At 42.4% G+C, this 19,876-nt stretch overlaps 1 protein-coding gene across 2 annotated transcripts; it reads left to right on the top strand.

Annotated features, from left to right (window-relative positions):
• The first annotated feature begins 1,007 nt into the window (after positions 1 to 1,007).
• phf19 (PHD finger protein 19) lies at positions 1,008 to 18,416 on the top strand. Of its 2 annotated transcripts, XM_035784920.2 has the most exons (15): positions 1,008 to 1,175; positions 2,216 to 2,437; positions 2,798 to 2,879; positions 3,490 to 3,585; positions 4,663 to 4,757; positions 5,018 to 5,166; positions 5,312 to 5,407; positions 5,637 to 5,705; positions 6,152 to 6,272; positions 6,408 to 6,475; positions 8,319 to 8,465; positions 8,808 to 8,874; positions 9,476 to 9,561; positions 13,332 to 13,427; positions 15,896 to 18,416. In XM_035784920.2, exons 2-15 carry the CDS (start codon positions 2,249 to 2,251, stop codon positions 16,236 to 16,238), a joined length of 1,704 nt encoding a protein of 567 aa, XP_035640813.1. In that variant the 5' UTR covers positions 1,008 to 1,175; positions 2,216 to 2,248; the 3' UTR covers positions 16,239 to 18,416. The 2 variants fall into 2 exon arrangements, with proteins under 2 accessions (XP_035640813.1, XP_035640814.1); XM_035784921.2 differs by lacking the exon at positions 13,332 to 13,427.
• Positions 18,417 to 19,876: the final 1,460 nt, after the last annotated feature.

Genomic DNA, 19,876 nt, shown 5'->3' on the forward strand with positions numbered 1-19,876 from the left:
CACCAAACACTCTCAGGTGACATTTAGGAGATTTTTATGTTACACATTGAATAAAATTGGATGCCCCTTATAAGCTACTTGGTTACCATACTCAAAACTGTCCATGCAGGTGCATGTAGGCTAATTACAACAACATCATGATGTGTTTGATTAGTTGCATTTAGAGTGCCTCAAATGTTTAACATTTAAGATAATTGTAAAAGTGTATAGCAGTACTTACAAGTAGTATATACCAGTGACATTATGGCAGAAAAGATTTTAAAAATAGAATTGTCCCCTCAACTCATCTGCTAAATGACATCTCAGCTGATGCCATAGATTTCCTCTCAGCGTTGTTCCATAAGCAAAATCCTTATAAACATATAGCAGCGCTGTGGAAGTAAACAGAGCCTTCCCATAAATGGATCTCTATAGATTTCATTATTTTTTGTTTGCTTAAGAGTAAGCTCAAATAAACAGGGCAGAATCCGCAATCTGACGTCAGTGCTAGTATATCAAATCCTAGATTCTCAAGGAATTGAATTACTAGAACATATTCATGTAATGTGTGTGTTTTTCATTACATACAAAAACATTAATGCATTCAGTCATGCAACGTGAATGCTACATACACTGTGCAGGCATTTTCTTTACAAAAATGTACAAATATATTATGAGTCTTATGATGATGATGACATATAATGATGATGGTGAAGACGACAATGAAGACGATTATGACATATGATGGTGAATAGGGTAGTTAGTATAGCTAGTAATACAGTTTTGTGTAATAATCAGCAGTAGTGGTAGGCGGTATTATCAAAGATACTACTATCATTCACAATGATATGGATATTATCATAATTACTAAAAGTGCTTGAAAATGCTAAATAACTTTTTTTTTTTTTTGGGGGGCGTTTAAGGCTCACTAAAAGAAGAAAAATAAATGTTCCTAAGCAGCTAGAGAGCGAAATGTTGAACTTCCTGTATGAAGATGATGATGTGATTATGCTAATTACATAAGGAAAACGTAAATTGATTCGCGGGAAAAAATGAAAAATGGCGACTTGCATAGTTTGAACTTTAGCGCCTGTACACATATTGCAAGAATCGACAACTCCTAGCGAATGGAACGTTACTCAACAGCAGCGACATTATTTCGAGCATTGACCCTGGATTGGAAGTTAACCAAGGCGGTAAGAGAAGTCCATATACATTATTACAGCTCACTGAATTGGATTTCATTTTTGCATCTCGTCCTACTTTTAATGTCGCAAACTATTGTTATAAAGTGTTCAATTTCATTATTCGGGTATTCATAGATTACATTTAGCAAGCTAAACTAGATGTTCGTTGCATAAATGCATATGCGATACACTACCAAGGGGCAAGTAACATTCGTTTCATTGGTTTGACAGTTGCAGTTTAGCTGGCTAACTAGCAGATATAGCTAGCTAGCTACCAAGCTATATATATATGGCTGATATAACAACTATAACATGTTTAGACAGCAGACTAGTTAGCAATTAAGAGTTTTGTGAGAAGCCATGCAGTCGAGGAGATGCAAAAGTGTGATCAGGTTAGCAAAATGAAATACTTTTAATAATTTATGTTGGCGATATGCCCATTTTATTGACGGGACATAATTTAGCCAATCAACTAGTCAGTCTGTAATCAGTTTGATAAATTACATTCGAGAGTCGTTACAGTTTGATAGACTACTTGCTAACTGTTAAAAACGTGCCATGCCACTTTGTAATACTTGTACACGACCAGTTTGACTCGCGCAAGTGCTGCAATTTGCGACTGCGTTGACAAGTCAAATTCAAATGTGATGGCTGGCTGCAGTTGGCTGATGAGTCAGTCCGCTGAGGTATAAAATACCTTGGTCAGACCTGTAGGCTGTGCTGTGATCGACACGCAGTAGAACATCCAAATTGAGTCATCAGGCATCAGCCTACATCAGAACAGGGGTGGGGTGTTAAAACAAATATGTTGATGAAGGGTTGGATTTCATGATGCATACATAGGCATATGTCCTATTTTTTTATTCTTCAGGAAATGCATTTTATGACACCTTAACAATAGTTTTTGTCTATAGTAGGTGCATGTCAATACATTTGATTAAAAAAAGAACACTGACACAACAATGTTCAACCACCACCTCCATAATGTTGTGATCATGAGGACATACAGTTGCTACCTCAATGACAATGTAAAGCCCTGATTCTCCTAGGAATAGTAGTAGTGTGGACAGCCCAGCTGCAGCATGTTGCAGTCAGCCTACAGAGATAACTTCTGCAGTGTGGAGCCAGATGAGGTGCTGGAGGCCAAGCATTTACCCCAGAAGAGGGAGAGAGGGCGGAGCTTCACAGACATGGAAAGCAGCGTGACCGTGGGCCAGTATGTACTGTGCCGCTGGTCTGATGGCCTATACTACCTGGGGAAGATTCAGAGAGTAAGTCACCAGCACAACAGGACATTGTTTTATCAGTTAAATACTGTAGTATACTTCCACACAATGATTTGGACTCATTTTATTTACATAACAATAAGTACATTATATAATATAATTATAATTATAATTCTTTCCACAGGGGGTTCTATGGGGACAGCCAAATAACCCTTTTTTCTAAGAGTGTACTGTCCAAATACTGCTCTGGAGTATTCACACAAATATGGTGGTTTCTCTGTAGATTTTAGGCACTACAGCAGTAATTTGTGTTTTATGACAAATGTTATTGGAATAGAACTGTAATAAACCTGTCATACACAATTAGCCTCCCACCTCATACTATCTGTTTTCACTTCATTCAAGGTGAGTACCTCCAAGCAGAGCTGCTTTGTCACTTTTGAAGATAACTCAAAATTCTGGGTTCTCTGGAAAGACATCCAACATGGTGAGTGAAGAGAAACTGACATATTCATGTTATTGTTGTTGTCTCTGTGTAAAATAAAACAAATGTGTGAATTAGTTTAACTGTCAAACTTACATCCTCAATGAATTTATGTCTGCTGATAATATGGATCTACACCAGACAGGTTCAACACCAGACAGGTTCAACATCTCAAAAGCTCTCTCCAAAAGCCATGATTAATGTGTAATCTACTTTCAACAGAATTACACAGCATCCTAACTGGAAATCATTACAGTTTCTTACAGTAGCTCCCTGGACCCTCATGAAGCTCCTTTATTCTGGGCTACATATTCCTCAACACTTTCAATTGGCTTCCCATTACTTAGCCAACACTTGTACTATACAGTAGGCAACTTAAAGGTATATTTAGACACTTCCCTATTCCCTAATGGACTTGACTGTCCTTTAACTCTTCAACTGTCTAAATGACACCTTTCTCAGAAAGGGACAATTTATGTCAGTAATGCCTCGCAGATTGCTCTTAATTGAATATCTTGCATTTGCTGTTGACATGCTGACATGTTGGATGTAGCTGAAGTATAATCATCATTGAATGTACGCTAATGCTATTCTTCTCTCCCAAAATATGCAGCTGGAGTTCCGGGGGAGGAGCCCAAATGCTCAGTCTGTTCCGAAATGGTGCTGGTATCCGACAATGAGATCCTGCTATGTGGAAAATGTGGAATAGGTGAGTCGCTGTAGAGTCTGACGACCCTTAAAGGAAGATGTGGCTACACTCCTCTTTCTTGCACTTATATGCAAGTGGATGCAAGTTCTTTACAGATTGTGATTAAGAAGGGAAGGGATCTATCTCATTGTTCATTGTATACAGGGCTCAAATAGCTTCTATATTTACTTAGTGTCAAAGCATTCAAATACATTATCTCTAAAAGCATAAACTATATTTAAACTGTATTAAATTGACTGGAACAACATACAGAACTGAAGAGGGGTACATATGTGGCATAACTACATGTCATCTGCTAAAGGTCATTGAATCTCTGAAAGTGAAACAGTGAACATTTTCAGTTGGACAAAGTGCACAGAAAGCCTCTGACTCATAACATATTTTCAATCCTGTGTACGTTAAATTAAGTACTTTCCATGGGTGTTTGTCTTAAAGAGACAGGTCCCATCTGACATCTACATTTTGTCTATGACAAGGACATGTATTAGGGTGGGGCCATGCAACAGTTGTGCAGGGTCCTGTCCCCAGGCTGTAGTGTCTCGTTGGTTTTGTTTCTCCTTGGCTCTTAATTAAAGTAATTGATTGTTTTGGGAGTCCACTCCCTCTGGCTTCCCAACATTTGCTGGACAGGATTAAAGCTGGTTGGATGCCCCCTTCAGATCAACATAACATATTGCTGTGGCTCAAAGTACGGCCGGCAATAGCACTTTTTCATGGATCCATCCATTTATTCATGTATTTAACCATTTGTTTATTTTTATTGGGTTTGAGCATTATGTTTATTTATTGGGCCAGCATTATGTTTATTTATTGGGCCAGCATTATGTTTATTTATTGGGCCAGCATTATGTTTATTTATTGGGCCAGCATTATGTTTATTTATTGGGCCAGCATTATGTTTATTTATTGGGCCAGCATTATGTTTATTTATTGGGCCAGCATTATGTTTATTTATTGGGTTTGAGCATTATGTTTATTTATTGAGCCAGCATCATGTTTATTTATTGGGCCAGCATCATGTTTATTTATTGGGCCAGCATTATGTTTTCATTGTCCTCTTATCTTTGTTTCTGCCAGGTTACCACCAGCAGTGCCACATGCCACAGGTGGAGAGCTCAATGGTTTTGTCACCATGGTTTTGCAGGAGGTGCATCTTTGTTTTAGCTGTGCGGGTGAGTATTATTGATAGAACAAGCTGCTCTTCAATTGAGCAAGAAACTAATATAACTAATATAATTTTTAATTACTGTTTGTCTAGGGTAGTGTTCAACAGGAAGAAAACGTTTTGAAATGGGAAGGCACTACCTCAACATGTCCAATAAGAACACAGATTTTTGTTTTCTGTTACCAAACGTTTTGCTACGATGTGTCCGATTGAACGCTGTCCTATAATGCCTAACCATGTTGACGTGGCTGTTTCTCCTTATCACAGAAAGGGGGAGCTCTCAAAAAGGGGCCCATAGCAAAAGCACTGCAGGCCATGAAGCAGGTGCTTACCTACAGCCCAGAAGAGCTGGAATGGGATTCCCAGCACCACACAAATCACCAACAGTGTTATTGCTACTGTGGAGGACCTGGAGAGTGAGTGTGCTGGCTAGACACACTGCAGCATAGCATTTTACATATCCACTCTTTTAGAAAGCAACTGGATTTGATTCAGATACAGCACTCTGTTGCTCATTTAGTAACTCACTTTTCACTAATGGCTGCTCTCCTCCCCTCCCAGGTGGTACTTGAAGATGCTGCAGTGTTTTCGGTGTGAACAGTGGTTCCATGAGGCCTGCATCCAGTGCCTACAGGAGTCCATGATGTTTGGAGATAGGTGTGTGGAATTGTTATCAAACAAAAGAGGTTTTTTTCTGGGGGTTCCCACGGTTAGGACAAATCCTGGGATGTCAGAGGAAATAATTATAGTCTGGAAAGTGATAGACGTGTCATGGAAGTCGAGGGTATACCGATATGACTGAGGACCATTATGGATTTTTGATTTCCCCTAGAGGCACGTGACTTGTGCTTTCTCCTCCTCTGACCTCTCTGCCTTTCTCTTTCAGGTTTTACTTGTTCATCTGCTCCATGTGTAATAAAGGAGTAGAGTACATCAAGAGACTGGCCCTCCGATGGTAAATGGCTACTATACTCTTCATACCTACCTCTGAGACACACTCTGAGACTCCAGATGTGGTACTTTAATTAAGAATACAAAGGGAATTGGTGTCCTATAGTACAGTAGGTAGAGGATGTGTGGCATTATTATGCTCTTGTGCTTATGACAATGTGCTAGTGTAAACTGCCCCTAACAGGATTGTTTTGCTGTTAATACACACTGGGGTGCTAGGCAGCACAATATTTGATGAAGAGGACTACATTTACACATCTCGCTAAACCCAACTCCCTATCTGCTAACTCATATGGATGTATAATTGAGAGTTGTATCCCTTATGATGTGATATGTGAATGTTGCTGGTGAGGAAAACCGGTTCTGCACCCAATCACTCTAGATACATTACAATCACTTCTCATCTCATTTCATGGGATTCCCATCAATTGTCTCTGGTTTCTTATCCAGGGTGGACGTGGTGCACTTGGCACTTTACAACCTGGGAGTCCAGAGTAAGAAGAAGTACTTTGAGCTGGAGGAGATCCTCAACTTTGTCAGCAACAACTGGGACCATTTCCAGTTGGGCAAGGTTAGAAACTAATAAATCCTGTCTGAATTCTGAGTAGGAATCCGGATAGGAAATTCAGATTAATGCTGTCTTGTGAAAAACAGATCTTTTTTTAAAGCAAATTGCATCGGACTGACATTTTAATATTACCCACAGCTCTCCAATACTCCTCCAACAGAAAGAGGCCAATATCTCCTTGATGCTCTGAACAACTACAAGAGCAAGTAAGACATCTCTCTGTTATATATATATATATATATATATATATATGCACTGCTCAAAAAAATAAAGGGAACACTTAAACAACACAATGTAAATGTTAAATGTAACACAATGTAACTCTAAGTCAATCACACTTCTGTGAAATCAAACTGTCCACTTAGGAAGCAACACTGATTGACAATAAATTTCACATGCTGTTGTGCAAATGGAATAGACAACAGGTAGAAATTATAGGCAATTAGCAAGACACCCCAAATAAAGAAGTGGTTCTGCAGGTGGGGACCACAGACCACTTCTCAGTTCCTATGCTTCCTGGCTGATGTTTTGGGCACTTTTGAATGCTGCCGGGGCTTTCACTGTCGTGGTAGCATGAGATGGAGTCTACAACCCACACAAGTGGCTCAGGTAGTGCAGCTCATCCAGGATGGCACATCAATGCGAGCTGTGGCAAGAAGGTTTGCTGTGTCTGTCAGCGTAGTGTCCAGAGCATTGAGGCGCTACCAGGAGACAGGCCAGTACATCAGGAGATGTGGAGGAGGCCATAGGAGGGCAACAACCCAGCAGCAGGACCGCTACCTCCACCTTTGTGCAAGGAAGAGGAGCACTGCCAGAGCCCTGCAAAATGACCTCCAGCAGGCCACAAATGTGCATGTGTGTGCTGAAACGGTCAGAAACAGACTCCATGAGAGTGGTATGAAGGCCTGACGTCCACAGGTGGGGGTTGTGCTTACAGCCCAACACCGTGCAGGACGTTTTTCATTTGCCAGAGAACACCAAGATTGGCAAATTCACCACTGGCGCCCTGTGCACTTCACAGATGAAAGCAGGTTCACACTGAGCACATGTGACAGACGTGACAGTCTGGAGACGCCGTGGAGAACGTTCTGCTGCCTGCAACATCCTCCAGCATGACTGGTTTGGCGGTGGGTCAGTCATGGTGTGGGGTGGCATTACTTTGAGGAGCCGCACAGCCCTCCATGTGCTCGCCAGAGGTAGCCTGACTGCCATTAGGTACCGAGATGAGATCCTCAGACACCTTGTGAGACCATATGCTGGTGCGGTTGGCCCTGGGTTCCTCCTAATGCAAGACAATGCTAGACCTCATGTGGCTAGAATGTGTCAGCAGTTTCTGCAAGAGGAAGGCATTGATGCAATGGACTGGCCCGCCCGTTCCCCAGACCTGAGTCCAATTGAGCACATCTCGGACATCATGTCTCGCTCCATCCACCAACACCAAGTTGCACCACAGACTGTCCAGGAGTTGGCCCAGGCGTTGTAGGGAGGTCACACACACTACTGAGCCTCATTTTGACTTGTTTTAAGGACATTACATCAAAGTTGGATCAGCCTGTAGTGTGGTTTTCCACTTTAATTTTGAGTGTGACTCCAAATCTAGACCTCCATGGGTTGATAAATTTGATTTCCATTGATAATTTGTGTGTGATTTTGTTGTCGGCACATTCAACTATGTAAAGAAAAAAGTATTTAATAAGAATATTTCATTCATTCAGATCTAGGATGTATTATTTTAGTGTTCCCTTTTTTTGAGCAGACACAGTAGATAAAGTGTAAAACTGTAAGTGCTCATTTGAACAAAAATCCACAGATTTACTACAACTGCATACATGTACTGCAACACTATATACTGTATCAGCCAATGTCTTTTTCATGTGCTATTAACAATAGTATGGTATGGCCCCCAACATTCAGTAAGTTGTTAAATGTTTGTTCTGGTCATACAGTATTTGTTACAACAAACATGTTACTTGGCTGAAGGTGTATTTGTTGATATCACACCCTCTCTGCCAGACCATGAACTTGTCACCGCCCTCGTTATTCCTCCAGGTTTCTCTGTGGGAAGGAGATCAAGAAGAGGAAATGCATCTTCCGCCTGAGGACCCGCGTTCCCCCCAACCCTCCCTCTAAACTCTTTCCTGAGAGGGCTCAGAATGAGGGATGGAGAGGACGAAAGAAAGGCACAGGCAGGAACAGGTATTTTGCGTTGTAGTGAAAGCTGGATACTGTATTTCAATTAGGTTTCTGCTAACTTTCTACAAGACCTCAGTCAGAAAGTGTTGATCAATGTTAAGTGATCATGTAAGTGTAATGTTTCCTAGGACCTCCCACCATTAATTTACCCCTAACAGAGAACAAACATTAAGATGAAAGTTCTCATTTAGTGGTAATGGCTATGTAACAGTTCTACTTGAAGAACTAAAGACTGCTGAAAACAATATAATTTTATCAGGGAATTACTGAATGATATTGGGCTGTCAAATTGTCACCCAGTAATCAAATTGTGTGATTAGAAAGTGAAAGTTGTCTCTTCCTCAGCTCTCTCCCTGCAGAGAAGAGGAGGAAGAGAAGATCAAAATGGCTGCTGGAGGATGCCATCCCCAATGTGAGTTCTCTGATTGTCTCAACATCTAACTCCGGTCGTGCCGACCACCTTTTCTACTGTTTCACTGAGCCTGAACTTTGAATAAATCTGCGCTGCTTTTGTTTTTTCCTACCGCTGATGATTATCTCCTGTTCCTCCTCCTCCATTTTTCTGTGCTCTTTTCCCCCCTCCATCTCAGACCACTGTCCCTCTTCTAAAAGTCTATCTCCTGTCCACCATGTACCATGAAGTCCCTGTGTGTCATTGCCCTCATCCCTCTCTCTTCACGGTTCGACTCAAAGGGAATTACTTACAGTTGGCCTCTGAGGCATTTTACTGACAAATCCCTCTGAGCAGTGACATGTCTGTCTGGTCCCCAGGCACAATGTGCTCTAACAACAAACCTCTGACATTTCCTAGTAATAAAGCTAATACTGCCAGGCAGGAAGGAGGAAGGTGCTCAGATGAAAATATAGACAGCAATGGCAATATAGACAGCATGTATAGACAGAACTGATGAGAACAAGGATGATGATGGGAACAATGTTGTTTATGACTGTTTATGACAATGGTTGAGTACTATAATACCAACAGTGTGTTTGTATGATGATGTGTTGTGTAGAATGACCTGACCTCCACCTGGAGCACCAACCATCACATGGCCAACATCTTTGACTTCACCTTGGACGAGTTACAAAGTCTCAAAAGGTAAATGTTGTGGATTTTAAGGGCCAGTTTCCCGGACACAGGTTAAGCATAGTCCTGGATTAAGAAGCATGTTCAATGGCATTTCTCTCCATTAAAATGTATTTTGAATCTAGGTTTAGTCTGTGTCTGGAAAACCAGCTCTAAGAGTGTAAGTTTGAAGACTTTTGTCTGGACATTGACCTACAGTACATGATGATGCTAATTTCCAATGAAGCTGCAAACATTTGACATTTACTTCATTGCCATCGATTGAGTGCAGTTATTTTCTGGGCCCTGCTGTAGGTGTTCTGGAGGGCAGGTAGTTTGCCCCTGGTGATGCGTTGGCAGACCGCACCACCGTCTGGAGAGCCCTGTGTTTGCGGACGGTTAAGGTTGCCTTAACAGTCGGTGATACAGCCCGACAGGATGCTCTCAATTGTGCATCTGTAAAAGTTTGTGAGGGTTTTAGGGGCCACCCAAATTTATTCAGCCTGAGGTTGAGGAGGTGCTGTTGCGTCTTCTTCTCGACACTGTCTGTGTGGGTGGAACATTTCAGATAGTCAATGGTGTGTATGCAGAGGAACTTGAAGCTTTCCACCTTCTCCACTGCTGTCGCGTTGATGTGGATGGGGCATACTCCCTCTGCTGTTTCCTGAAGTCCACGATCAGCTAGTTTGTTTTGTTTGAGTGAGAGGTTATTTTCCTCTCCCAGGGGCCTCACCTCCCTGTAGGCTGTCTCGTCATTGTTGTGTCGTCTACAAACTTGATGATTGAGTTGGAGGCGTGCGTGACCCCACAGTCATTGGTGAACAGCGAGTACAGGAGGGGGCTGAGCACGCACCCTTGTGGGGCCCCTGTGTTGAGGATCAGTGAAGTGGAGGTGTTGTTTCCTACCTTCACCAGCTTGGGGTGTCCCATCAGGAAGTCAAGGACCCAGATACTATGGTGTTGAATGCTGAGCTATAGTCAATGAACAGCATTCTTACATAGGTATTCCTCTTGTCCAGATGAGATAGGGCAGTGTGACGGCGATTGCATCATCTGTGGATCTATTGGGGTGGTAAGCAATTTGAAGTGGGTCTAGGGTGTCAGGTAAGGTAGAGGTGACATGATCCTTGACTCTCAAAGCACTTCATGATGACAGAAGTGAGTGCTATGGGGCGGTAGTCATTTAGTTCAGTTACCTTTGCTTCTTTGGGTACAGGAACAATGGTGGCCATCTTGAAGCAAGTGGGGACAGCAGACTGGGATAGGGAGAGAGAGAATATGTCCGTAAACACTCCAGCCAGATGGTCTGCGCATGCTCTGAGGACGCGGCTAGAGATGCCGCCTGGACCGGCAGCCTTGCGAGGGTTAACACGTTTTAAATGTTTTACTCATGTTAGCCACAGAGATGGAGAGCCCACAGTTCTTGGTAGCGGGCTGTGTCGGTGGCACTGTGTTATCCCCAAAACGGGTGAAGAAGGTGTTTAGCTTGTTCGGGAGCAAGACATCGGTGTCCGCAAGGTGGCTGGTTTCCCCTGTGTAATCCGTGATTGTCTGTAGACCCTGTCACATACGTCTTGTGTCTGAGCAGTTGAATTGTGACTCCACTTTGTCGCTATTAGAGGTCGACCCATTAATCGGAATGGATGATTAATTAGGGCCAATTTCAAGTTTTCATAACAATCGGAAATATGTATTTTTGGGCGCCGATTTTAAATGTTTTATTTAAATTGTATTTTTATACCTTTTATTTAACTAGGCAAGTCAGTGAATAACACATTTTTATTTTCAATGACGGCCTTGGAACGGTGGGTTGACTGCCTCGTTCAGGGGCAGAAAGACAGATTTTCACATTGTCAGCTCGGGGGATCCAATCTTGCAACCTTACAGTTAACTAGTCCAACGCAATAACAACCTGCCTCTCTCGTTGCCCTCCACAAGAAGACTGCCTGTTACGTGAATGCAGTAAGCCAAGGTAAGTTGCTAGCTAGCATTAAACTTATCTTATAAAATACAATCAATCATAATCACTAGTTAACGACACATGGTTGATGATATTACTAGATATTATCTAGCGTGTCCTGCGTTGCATATAATCTGACTGAGCATACAAGTATCTAAGTATCTGACTGAGCGGTGATAGGCAGAAGCAGGCGCGTAAACATTCATTCAAACAGCACTTTCGTGCGTTTTGCCAGCAGCTCTTTGTTGTGCGTCAAGCATTGCGCTGTTTATGACTTCAAGCCTATCAACTCCCGTGATGAGGCTGGTGTAACCGAAGTGAAATGGCTAGCTAGTTAGTGAGCGCTAATAGCATTTCAAACGTCACTTGCTCTGAGCCTTCTAGTAGTTGCTTGCTCTGCTAGTAGTTGCTTGCTCTGCATGGGTAACGCTGCTTCGATGGTGGCTGTTGTCGTTGTGTTGTTGGTTCGAGCCCAGGTGTGAGCGAGGAGAGGGACGGAAGCTATACTGTTACACTGGCAATACTAAAGTGCCTATAAGAACATCTAATAGTCAAAGGTTAATGAAATACAAATGGTATAGAGGGAAATAGTCCTATAATTCCTATAATAACTACAACCTAAAACTTCTTACCTGGGAATATTGAAGACTCATGTTAAAAGGAACCACCAGCTTTCATATGTTCTCATGTTCTGAGCAAGGAACTGAAACGTTAGCTTCTTACATAGAACATATTGCACTTTTAGACTCTTCTCCAACACTTTGTTTGTGCATTATTGAAACCAAATTGAACATGTTTCATTATTTACTTGAGGCTAAATTGATTTTATTGATGTATTATTATATTAAGTTAAAATAAGTGTTCATTCAGTATTGTTGTAATTGTCATTATTACAAATAAATAAAAAATTGGCCGATTAATCGGTATCGACTTTTTTGGTCCTCCAATAATCGGTATCGGCGTTGAAAAATCATAATCGATCGACCTCTAGTCTCTATACTGACGTTTCTCCTGTTTGATTGTCTTACGGAGGGAATAACTACACTGTTTGTATTCGGCCATGGTATCAGCTCTCGAACAGCGCTGAACAATACAAGAAAGAAAGGCAAACACTTTGGGGAATGTTGACCATCAACAGAGCTTTCTTAGAGGAGAATCAATAGATGGGGACTAGCTGGTGCAACTCCAAAAAGGGGACTAACTCTGTTGGAATGTGAGAAGTGGAATAGGCTCATAGCTGTGTAGCACCTGAACTGAGCTGGAGGGTGAAAACGGCTAATGATGATTCTGTGAGAGTAGACTTTGAAGCATTACATTAACGTCCTTCCATTAGCTAGATGTAGTACTTTCACTCACTCACACACACGCACGCGCACACACCTTTAGCATGCAGGCTCTTGTATTATGGGCTCAGAACAGTGACTTGGAATTTGCAGCCACAACGTAAGGGTGAGCAGCCATGGTGATCGTTGATTTTCCTTAGTGAGGTTTTGAATAAAAACAAAGAAAATAGGACCGTCAATGCTAGAGCTTTTCTGTTCCATCCAGGGGCTCCATCATTCTCTGATTATTCTGCCCAATCCAGGGGCCCCATCATTCTCTGATTATTCTGCCCCATCCAGGGGCCCCATCATTCTCTGATTATTCTGCCCCATCCAGGGGCCCCATCATTCTCTGATTATTCTGCCCCATCCAGGGGCCCCATCATTCTCTTTGATTATTCTGCCCCATCCAGTGGCCCCATCATTTTCTGATTATTCTGCCCCATCCAGTGGCCCCATCATTTTCTGATTAGCGCCGTAATTCCAGCGTTTGAATGGATCTGTTGTTGTTTACTCCTCAGCACCAGCTCAGGACGGACCTTCAGTCTGGACCTGGACTCCACAGACGCGGCTAGTACCACAGGATCTGCCACCACCAGTGTCTCCTATGACCTCAGGTACAGCATTGTGGTCGCAATGGCTTCGGGTACAGCAATGTGGTCGCAATGGCCTCGGGTACAGCACTGTGGTCGCTATGGCCTCGGGTACAGCATTGTGGTCGCTATGGCCTCGGGTACAGCACTGTGGTCGCTATGGCCTCGGGTACAGCATTGTGGTCGCAATGGCTTCGGGTACAGCACTGTGGTCGCAATGGCCTCTGGTACAGCACTGTGGTCGCAATGGCCTCGGGTACAGCACTGTGGTCGCAATGGCCTCGGGTACAGCACTGTGGTCGCAATGGCCTCGGGTACAGCACTGTGGTCGCTATGGCCTCGGGTACAGCACTGTGGTCGCTATGGCATCGGGTACAGCACTGTGGTCGCTAATGGCCTCGGGTACAGCACTGTGGTCGCCATGGCCTCGGGTACAGCACTGTGGTCGCTATGGCCTCGGGTACAGCACTGTGGTCGCTATGGCATCGGGTACAGCACTGTGGTGGCTAATGGCCTCGGGTACAGCACTGTGGTCGCCATGGCCTCGGGTACAGCACTGTGGCCGCAATGGCCTCAGGTACAGCACTGTGGTCGCTAAGTCTTTTGTTGTTAGAAAAGGTAACTCTCACATAAATTATCTGTGCACCTTATCCTCTTTGGTGCTCTTTACAGGAAGAGGGCTCTGACCTCAACACCATTCAAGAACCTGCTTGACTGTAGTCCAGGGCCCTTATCCACAAAGTGTCTCAGAATAGGAGTGCTGATCTAGGATCAGGTCCCCACTGTCTACTGTACGTAATCGTATTGATTATGATTTAAAAGGCAAAACTGACTGTAGTGAATACGGACCCAGGTGTTGGCGTCAAAGGGGACTTCCAGGTGAACGATCAGGTTGCATGATCAATGTGATGATCAGTCTCCCTCCCTCTTCCCCCAGCTGTTTCTCACTCATTTGTTCTTTTAGTTTTTTTGTCTCCACCGTGTGTAGTGTGGTGCAAACTGATCGATAAGACCCCTGACTCTAAACGCTGCAGCCCAGTCTGTCAGATGAGCTTCTCTCTCTGCCTTTCCAAGCTCTTGAACATGTTCCTATCTGAGAAGTTGAGGAGAGACCAGCGTGTTTGACATCACACAAGAAGTATGATGTGAGGTCTTGGACAATTAATGCAGTTGGCTCCTGTACATCTTCCAATATTTGCTTATAGTCGTCTTGGTTGGAACTAAGCAACTCAATATATCCACATTAACAAACCCACCATTGTTTGAACATTGTGAATTCCCCCCTTTTTGGGAACACCCCTGGGCTCTCTAACTGACTGGCTTTATTTTTGCGACATTCTCAGTTCTGGCTCCTCCTCTCACAAGAAGGGGGGGGGTTCTGAAGTTTGACATTCAGAGTGTGTTGACATTTTATGGTGTTTTTTGTTTTGAAACTTTTTTTTTTATTGCTCTTTGCCTTTACTGTATTTTAGTTCCATGGCTGAAACTCCTACTAATGGGGTGACCGTGGTGCTTCCGACGTCTCCTGTGGCTCAGAGAGAGGGGATTGATTGTTATGATGATGTTTACGCTGATGTAACTGCCCTGCCCGTCTCCACGCTGGTGCTCTGCCTTGACACACACACACTGTCCTAAGAGATGAGAGCAGTGTGTGTGTGTGTGTGTGGCTAGAGACGGGCCTCATCATTTCATGTCCCTATTCCCAGATATTTCATCCCTCTGTTTTAGTCTGTTTATTTTTAAATGTGGCTTCTGCTCATTAACATCTCTGTCTGATACTCTAGAGAGGCCATGTGGGGGAAATAAGAGGCGTGTGGTGTGTTTGTGGAGACAGAGTGATTCCGTGGGGCGACAGAGCTTGTGCCCCCGCTGTGCCCTTCTCTCTCCCTGTGGTTCAGATCAAACATGCCAGTTTAGTATCTGCCTCTTCTCCACTCCCTCTCTTGCTGGCTCCCGTTGGCTAGGATGTGTCAATGTAATGAGATGTTGAGTGAACTGACAGTCAACTTGGTATCGGAAAAGAGGACGTCATCTGATTTGGGAATCCACCTATCTAAGCCTAGTGTATTTTTTAATAGCCTAGAAAAGTTTCCATCTGTTTAGTCTTCTTCCGACTGTTTTTAAGGGGGATGTATAGAAGCAGCACCGACAGTCATAGGGCATGAAAACCACAGACAGGAAAGGGTATATAGCGGACCACAGCTACCCCTGGTGGCTGATCGAAGTCATGTTTAGTTGGACTGGGTGTGCAATGTCCAGTTGCCATTTTTTTGTTGTTGACTCTACAAAGGTATGTCTGGTGGCACAGCAAAGCAGTCAATTCAGGAAACCGTTGTTGCGTTTGTTTCAATGGGTTGCTGATATTAGGGTCATGTTCATTTGGCACCAAACAGACAGACTGGACTTGTCTAATAAGAAATGTTCATTTTGCAAAACATTTCCATAAATGCTTTGCTGCATGCCCTAATGAATGTTTTTCTAACCTGTTGCAGGAAGAATGTTGGCAGCCGTAAGAGGAAGCTGCCCACCTCAAACTACACGGTGCTGGCCACTAAGAGGGAGGTGGTGGAGAACGAGCTGAGCCCTATGGAGCAGAGCCTGCCGGGAGAGGAGACGGCCTCCGTGATGCTGGACAACACCATCGACAGCCACACCTTCGACAGCATCAGCGAGGATGACTCATCCCTCTCCCACCTCAAGTCCTCCATCACCAACTACTTTGGGGCGGCGGGGCGGCTCACCTGTGGAGAGAAGTACCAGGTGCTGGCCCGCCGGGTCACTCTGGAGGGGAAGGTGCAGTATCTTGTGGAGTGGGAGGGCACCACGCCCTACTGACCTGGCCAACCAGACAGGCTGTCTTCAGTTAGGTGTTACAGAGAAGGGGGGAATAAATGGCAAGATCAGCCTAGCAAGGCCTACCTAGTTGTACTCATTTAATTGTTTCATGTTGCTTTCTCTTGCGCTACAGTACTATTTCAGTATATATGACAAGTAAAAATGGTTGTTCTCTTCTTCCACCATAGCTAAGGTTTTTATTATTTAATTTGTAATTCAACCGGAATGTATTGAACAGAAACGTAAAGATTGAGTACGTTTTTTTTTTATAGATACATTGTCTGTTTGGTAGCGTCCTCAAGAATTTTCAACAGTAACACAGCCTGAAAAATAGTCCCATGGGGCACAGATGTAAATTCAGCGGCTATTCCACGTTATTTTGTTGATTCAACCAATGTGTGCCTGTTGGGGTTTGCCTTGGTCTTAACCGGATGATAGTTTGAGTAGAAGATTTGTGATGGTACTGTAAAGGGAACGTGTGAGATGGCCCAGGGGTCCAGTAAATAACAATACCACTGATTCTAAAGGATGGCAGCAAAACTGTTGAAAGAGCACTGCTAAATGGGCTGTCAGTGGCCCTAAATTAAATTCAGACAACTTCCAATAATATTCTGCTCTACTAATAGTTTTTCAGTGTTTTACTTTTTTTTTTTTTTTTTTACCTTATAACAGCAATATGCCATATCCAAGCAACATTTAACTTGTAGCAAGTTATACCTTTATCATTGTTGTGCCTCTCCACTGATCAATGAAACCGCAGTTTAACAGCTTTATCTACGCAGTACTGTAATGCCAAGTCTAAAAGCTGAGTAACAAACACATGTTTTTATGAAATATCACTTAACAGTCGGTTTATACTTGGTCCTTTAATTTTCAAATGTGTTTAGAGAGAGTTTTCCCGGATGGTTAGGGGGACAAGAGACCAAAGCAAATACTACAAGCATTTCTGATAGTGTTCCTGGTTTTCCTTTTATCTCTAGTGGTTTATGCTGACATAGGTAGTTTGGCTTACGTAGATGCAAAACTGTTGTATTTAATGGAAATTCAAGGTAGAGGATGGAGAACTTATTTTAACATAGTACTTTTAGACACTGTAAGATCTTTTTTGACATTTGAAATATAGAAAGTCAGAATGAGAATATTCCTTTAGTCATGGACTTTAAGGGGGAGTCTTGGTCTATGCTCTTACAATATCCAAAGATGACTTTATATATTACTCTCCCACCTATAGATATTTCTGTTTCCTCAAGACATGTATTTGTTTTGTTCCAGACTTGGATATCTTTTCGCTGACCGTGAAACCTGGGGCTGTGTACATTGGGGCACTCAGTGGGGGGGGAATTTAGCGGAAAACAAAAATGAGCATTTTAGGCCTATTTATTTGACACGCCCAGGTAATCCCTCTGTTTCGTTTAGATTTCTTCTGATTGTGCTTAATGAACAGGATACAGAATCTTTCGACCTTGATAAATATGATTCGATACGTCAGTACATCATGAAAGATAAATGACGCTTTTCCTATTAACATTTCTGTTAATGTACTTCACCCTCTTTACGTCATTGCACTATTGACACATCTTAAACTATGCAAGTATGTTTTTATAAATTGATGTTACTAAATAACCAAATATTATTTACAATATAGTTTTAATTGATTATTATGTAAATTTGTGATCAGAAGTCACATGCTATATATGCGTTATATTATTAATAAGCAAAGTTTTAAGCTACTTGTAATATGTTTCCCCTTTAGCATTTTGCAACTGTTTATGCACTTACTTTCCTTCAAATTACAGTATGACTGTATTCACTCAAACAGTTTATATTATGAGTAGATTCATATCTATCCTATGGAGTTTCCATTTTGTGGATGATTCTTGAATAGTGACACATCAATGGTAAACTGTGTGCAGCATAAAAGTTTGACTTTAGTTGTATTTTAAATCAAATAAAATGCATCTTTAAACATGAATGACTGTATAATAGTTGTTTTGCCATGTTACATACCCAGAGCTGTGTATATAGAGAACTTCCTGTGTACTGTACATTTACCCCTATTTCCTATGCTTGTTAGAAATGTTAACTGTTACATCTCTCAGCGGGCATTACGCATCCTTTTGTCATTCATTAAACTTTTATTTGGTCTTTTGAATTGTAATAAAAATCATTTGAGATGCCTTACTGTATGTACAGGACACATGGTATATACCATCCAATGAAATGCTTACTTGCAGGTTCCTTTTTGACAATGCAACAATAAGAAATAATACAACCAAGTAAATGGCTCAGTAGAATAGAATAAACATTTTAGCATCAACTTATGGAAGGCCATTATTTTGGGGAAAGGGATTGGGGGGGCAAGTGTTTACATTGTCCAGTATTTAGCAATAAATGAGTCTGGTAGCAGCAGTTGTGAAGCATGAATGTATAGGCTGTGTTTAGACAAGCAACCCAATTCTGATAAAAATAAATGTCACATTGGTATTTTGACTAATGAGATCAGCTCTGAAAAAGATCTGATTGGTCAAAATACCAATTAGTGGAAAAAATATACCCGAATTGGGCTGCCTGTGTAAATGCAGCCTGCGCGTGTTAAGGTGCGGAGTCTGTTTAGGTGGCCAGTTCAATTGTTCAGCACTCTGATGGCTTGTACTGTAGATTAAAACTGTCTGCCAGACCGGAAGGGAGTGAACGGCTCTTGGCTGGGGTGTGTAGTGTCCTTGATGATGCTGCAGGACATCCCCGGGCACCGTTTCGAGTCTGTCCTGGATGGGTGGGAGCACGGTCCCAGTAATGTATTGGGCTGTCTTCACCACCCCATGGTTCTTTTGCTCCTCCTTAGATATAGATGCCATACCAGTTTACCTTATTGCAATAGAAGAGCCCAAAAACCGAATTCACACAGAAATACAAATGTAAAATGGTACATCATCTTAAAACCATATCCACATCTGTTCAGTACTCACAAAAGTATTTAGCATTACTAAAACAAAGCCTGGTGGTTTTCCAGAGCAGCATGTGTAGAGAAGTGTTAGAGGAGCCCGTAATGAATGTACAGAAAGAGACTAAATTAACTGTTATGAGACTGACAGTATCAACTTTACACATGATTACACAGCAAACATCCTTGGAGGAACATGCATGACCCTCACCAGTATCACCTTACCATATTAACGACACAACTATAAAGATAACTAGATGTTCATCTGCTTATATTACATAGGCTATGAAGTAGGCTATGAAATGTTTCTCAACATTCCTGTCAGTTTACTGTTTAATTGTTTATGCATTCTGGTATACCTAAAACACGTGACCTCTAATCAGGGGCACAACTGTGGTTTTAGAAGTGGGGTGGGACAGAATTATTATTTTTTAATCCAGTCTGATAAACACTCCAAACAGCCTACCCGACCCATCAGAGGTGTCCGTAAGGTCCTAGAATACATTGTGGCCTAGTTTTGTATCACATTCCAATGATAAAACTGGGGGGGACAAAAATGCAATTTCCGAATGTGGGGAGGACATATCCCCCTGTCCGCAGTGAAAGTTGCCCCACTGCCTTTATCATTAAACTGGTGACTAGTGAAAATTATTTTTCAACCTCTAGCCTTGGCACTAGAGGGCAGCATAATAGCATG

The sequence above is a fragment of the Oncorhynchus keta genome, chromosome 14, assembly GCF_023373465.1.
Source record: "Oncorhynchus keta strain PuntledgeMale-10-30-2019 chromosome 14, Oket_V2, whole genome shotgun sequence".
NCBI classification, from domain to species: Eukaryota; Metazoa; Chordata; class Actinopteri; order Salmoniformes; family Salmonidae; genus Oncorhynchus; species Oncorhynchus keta.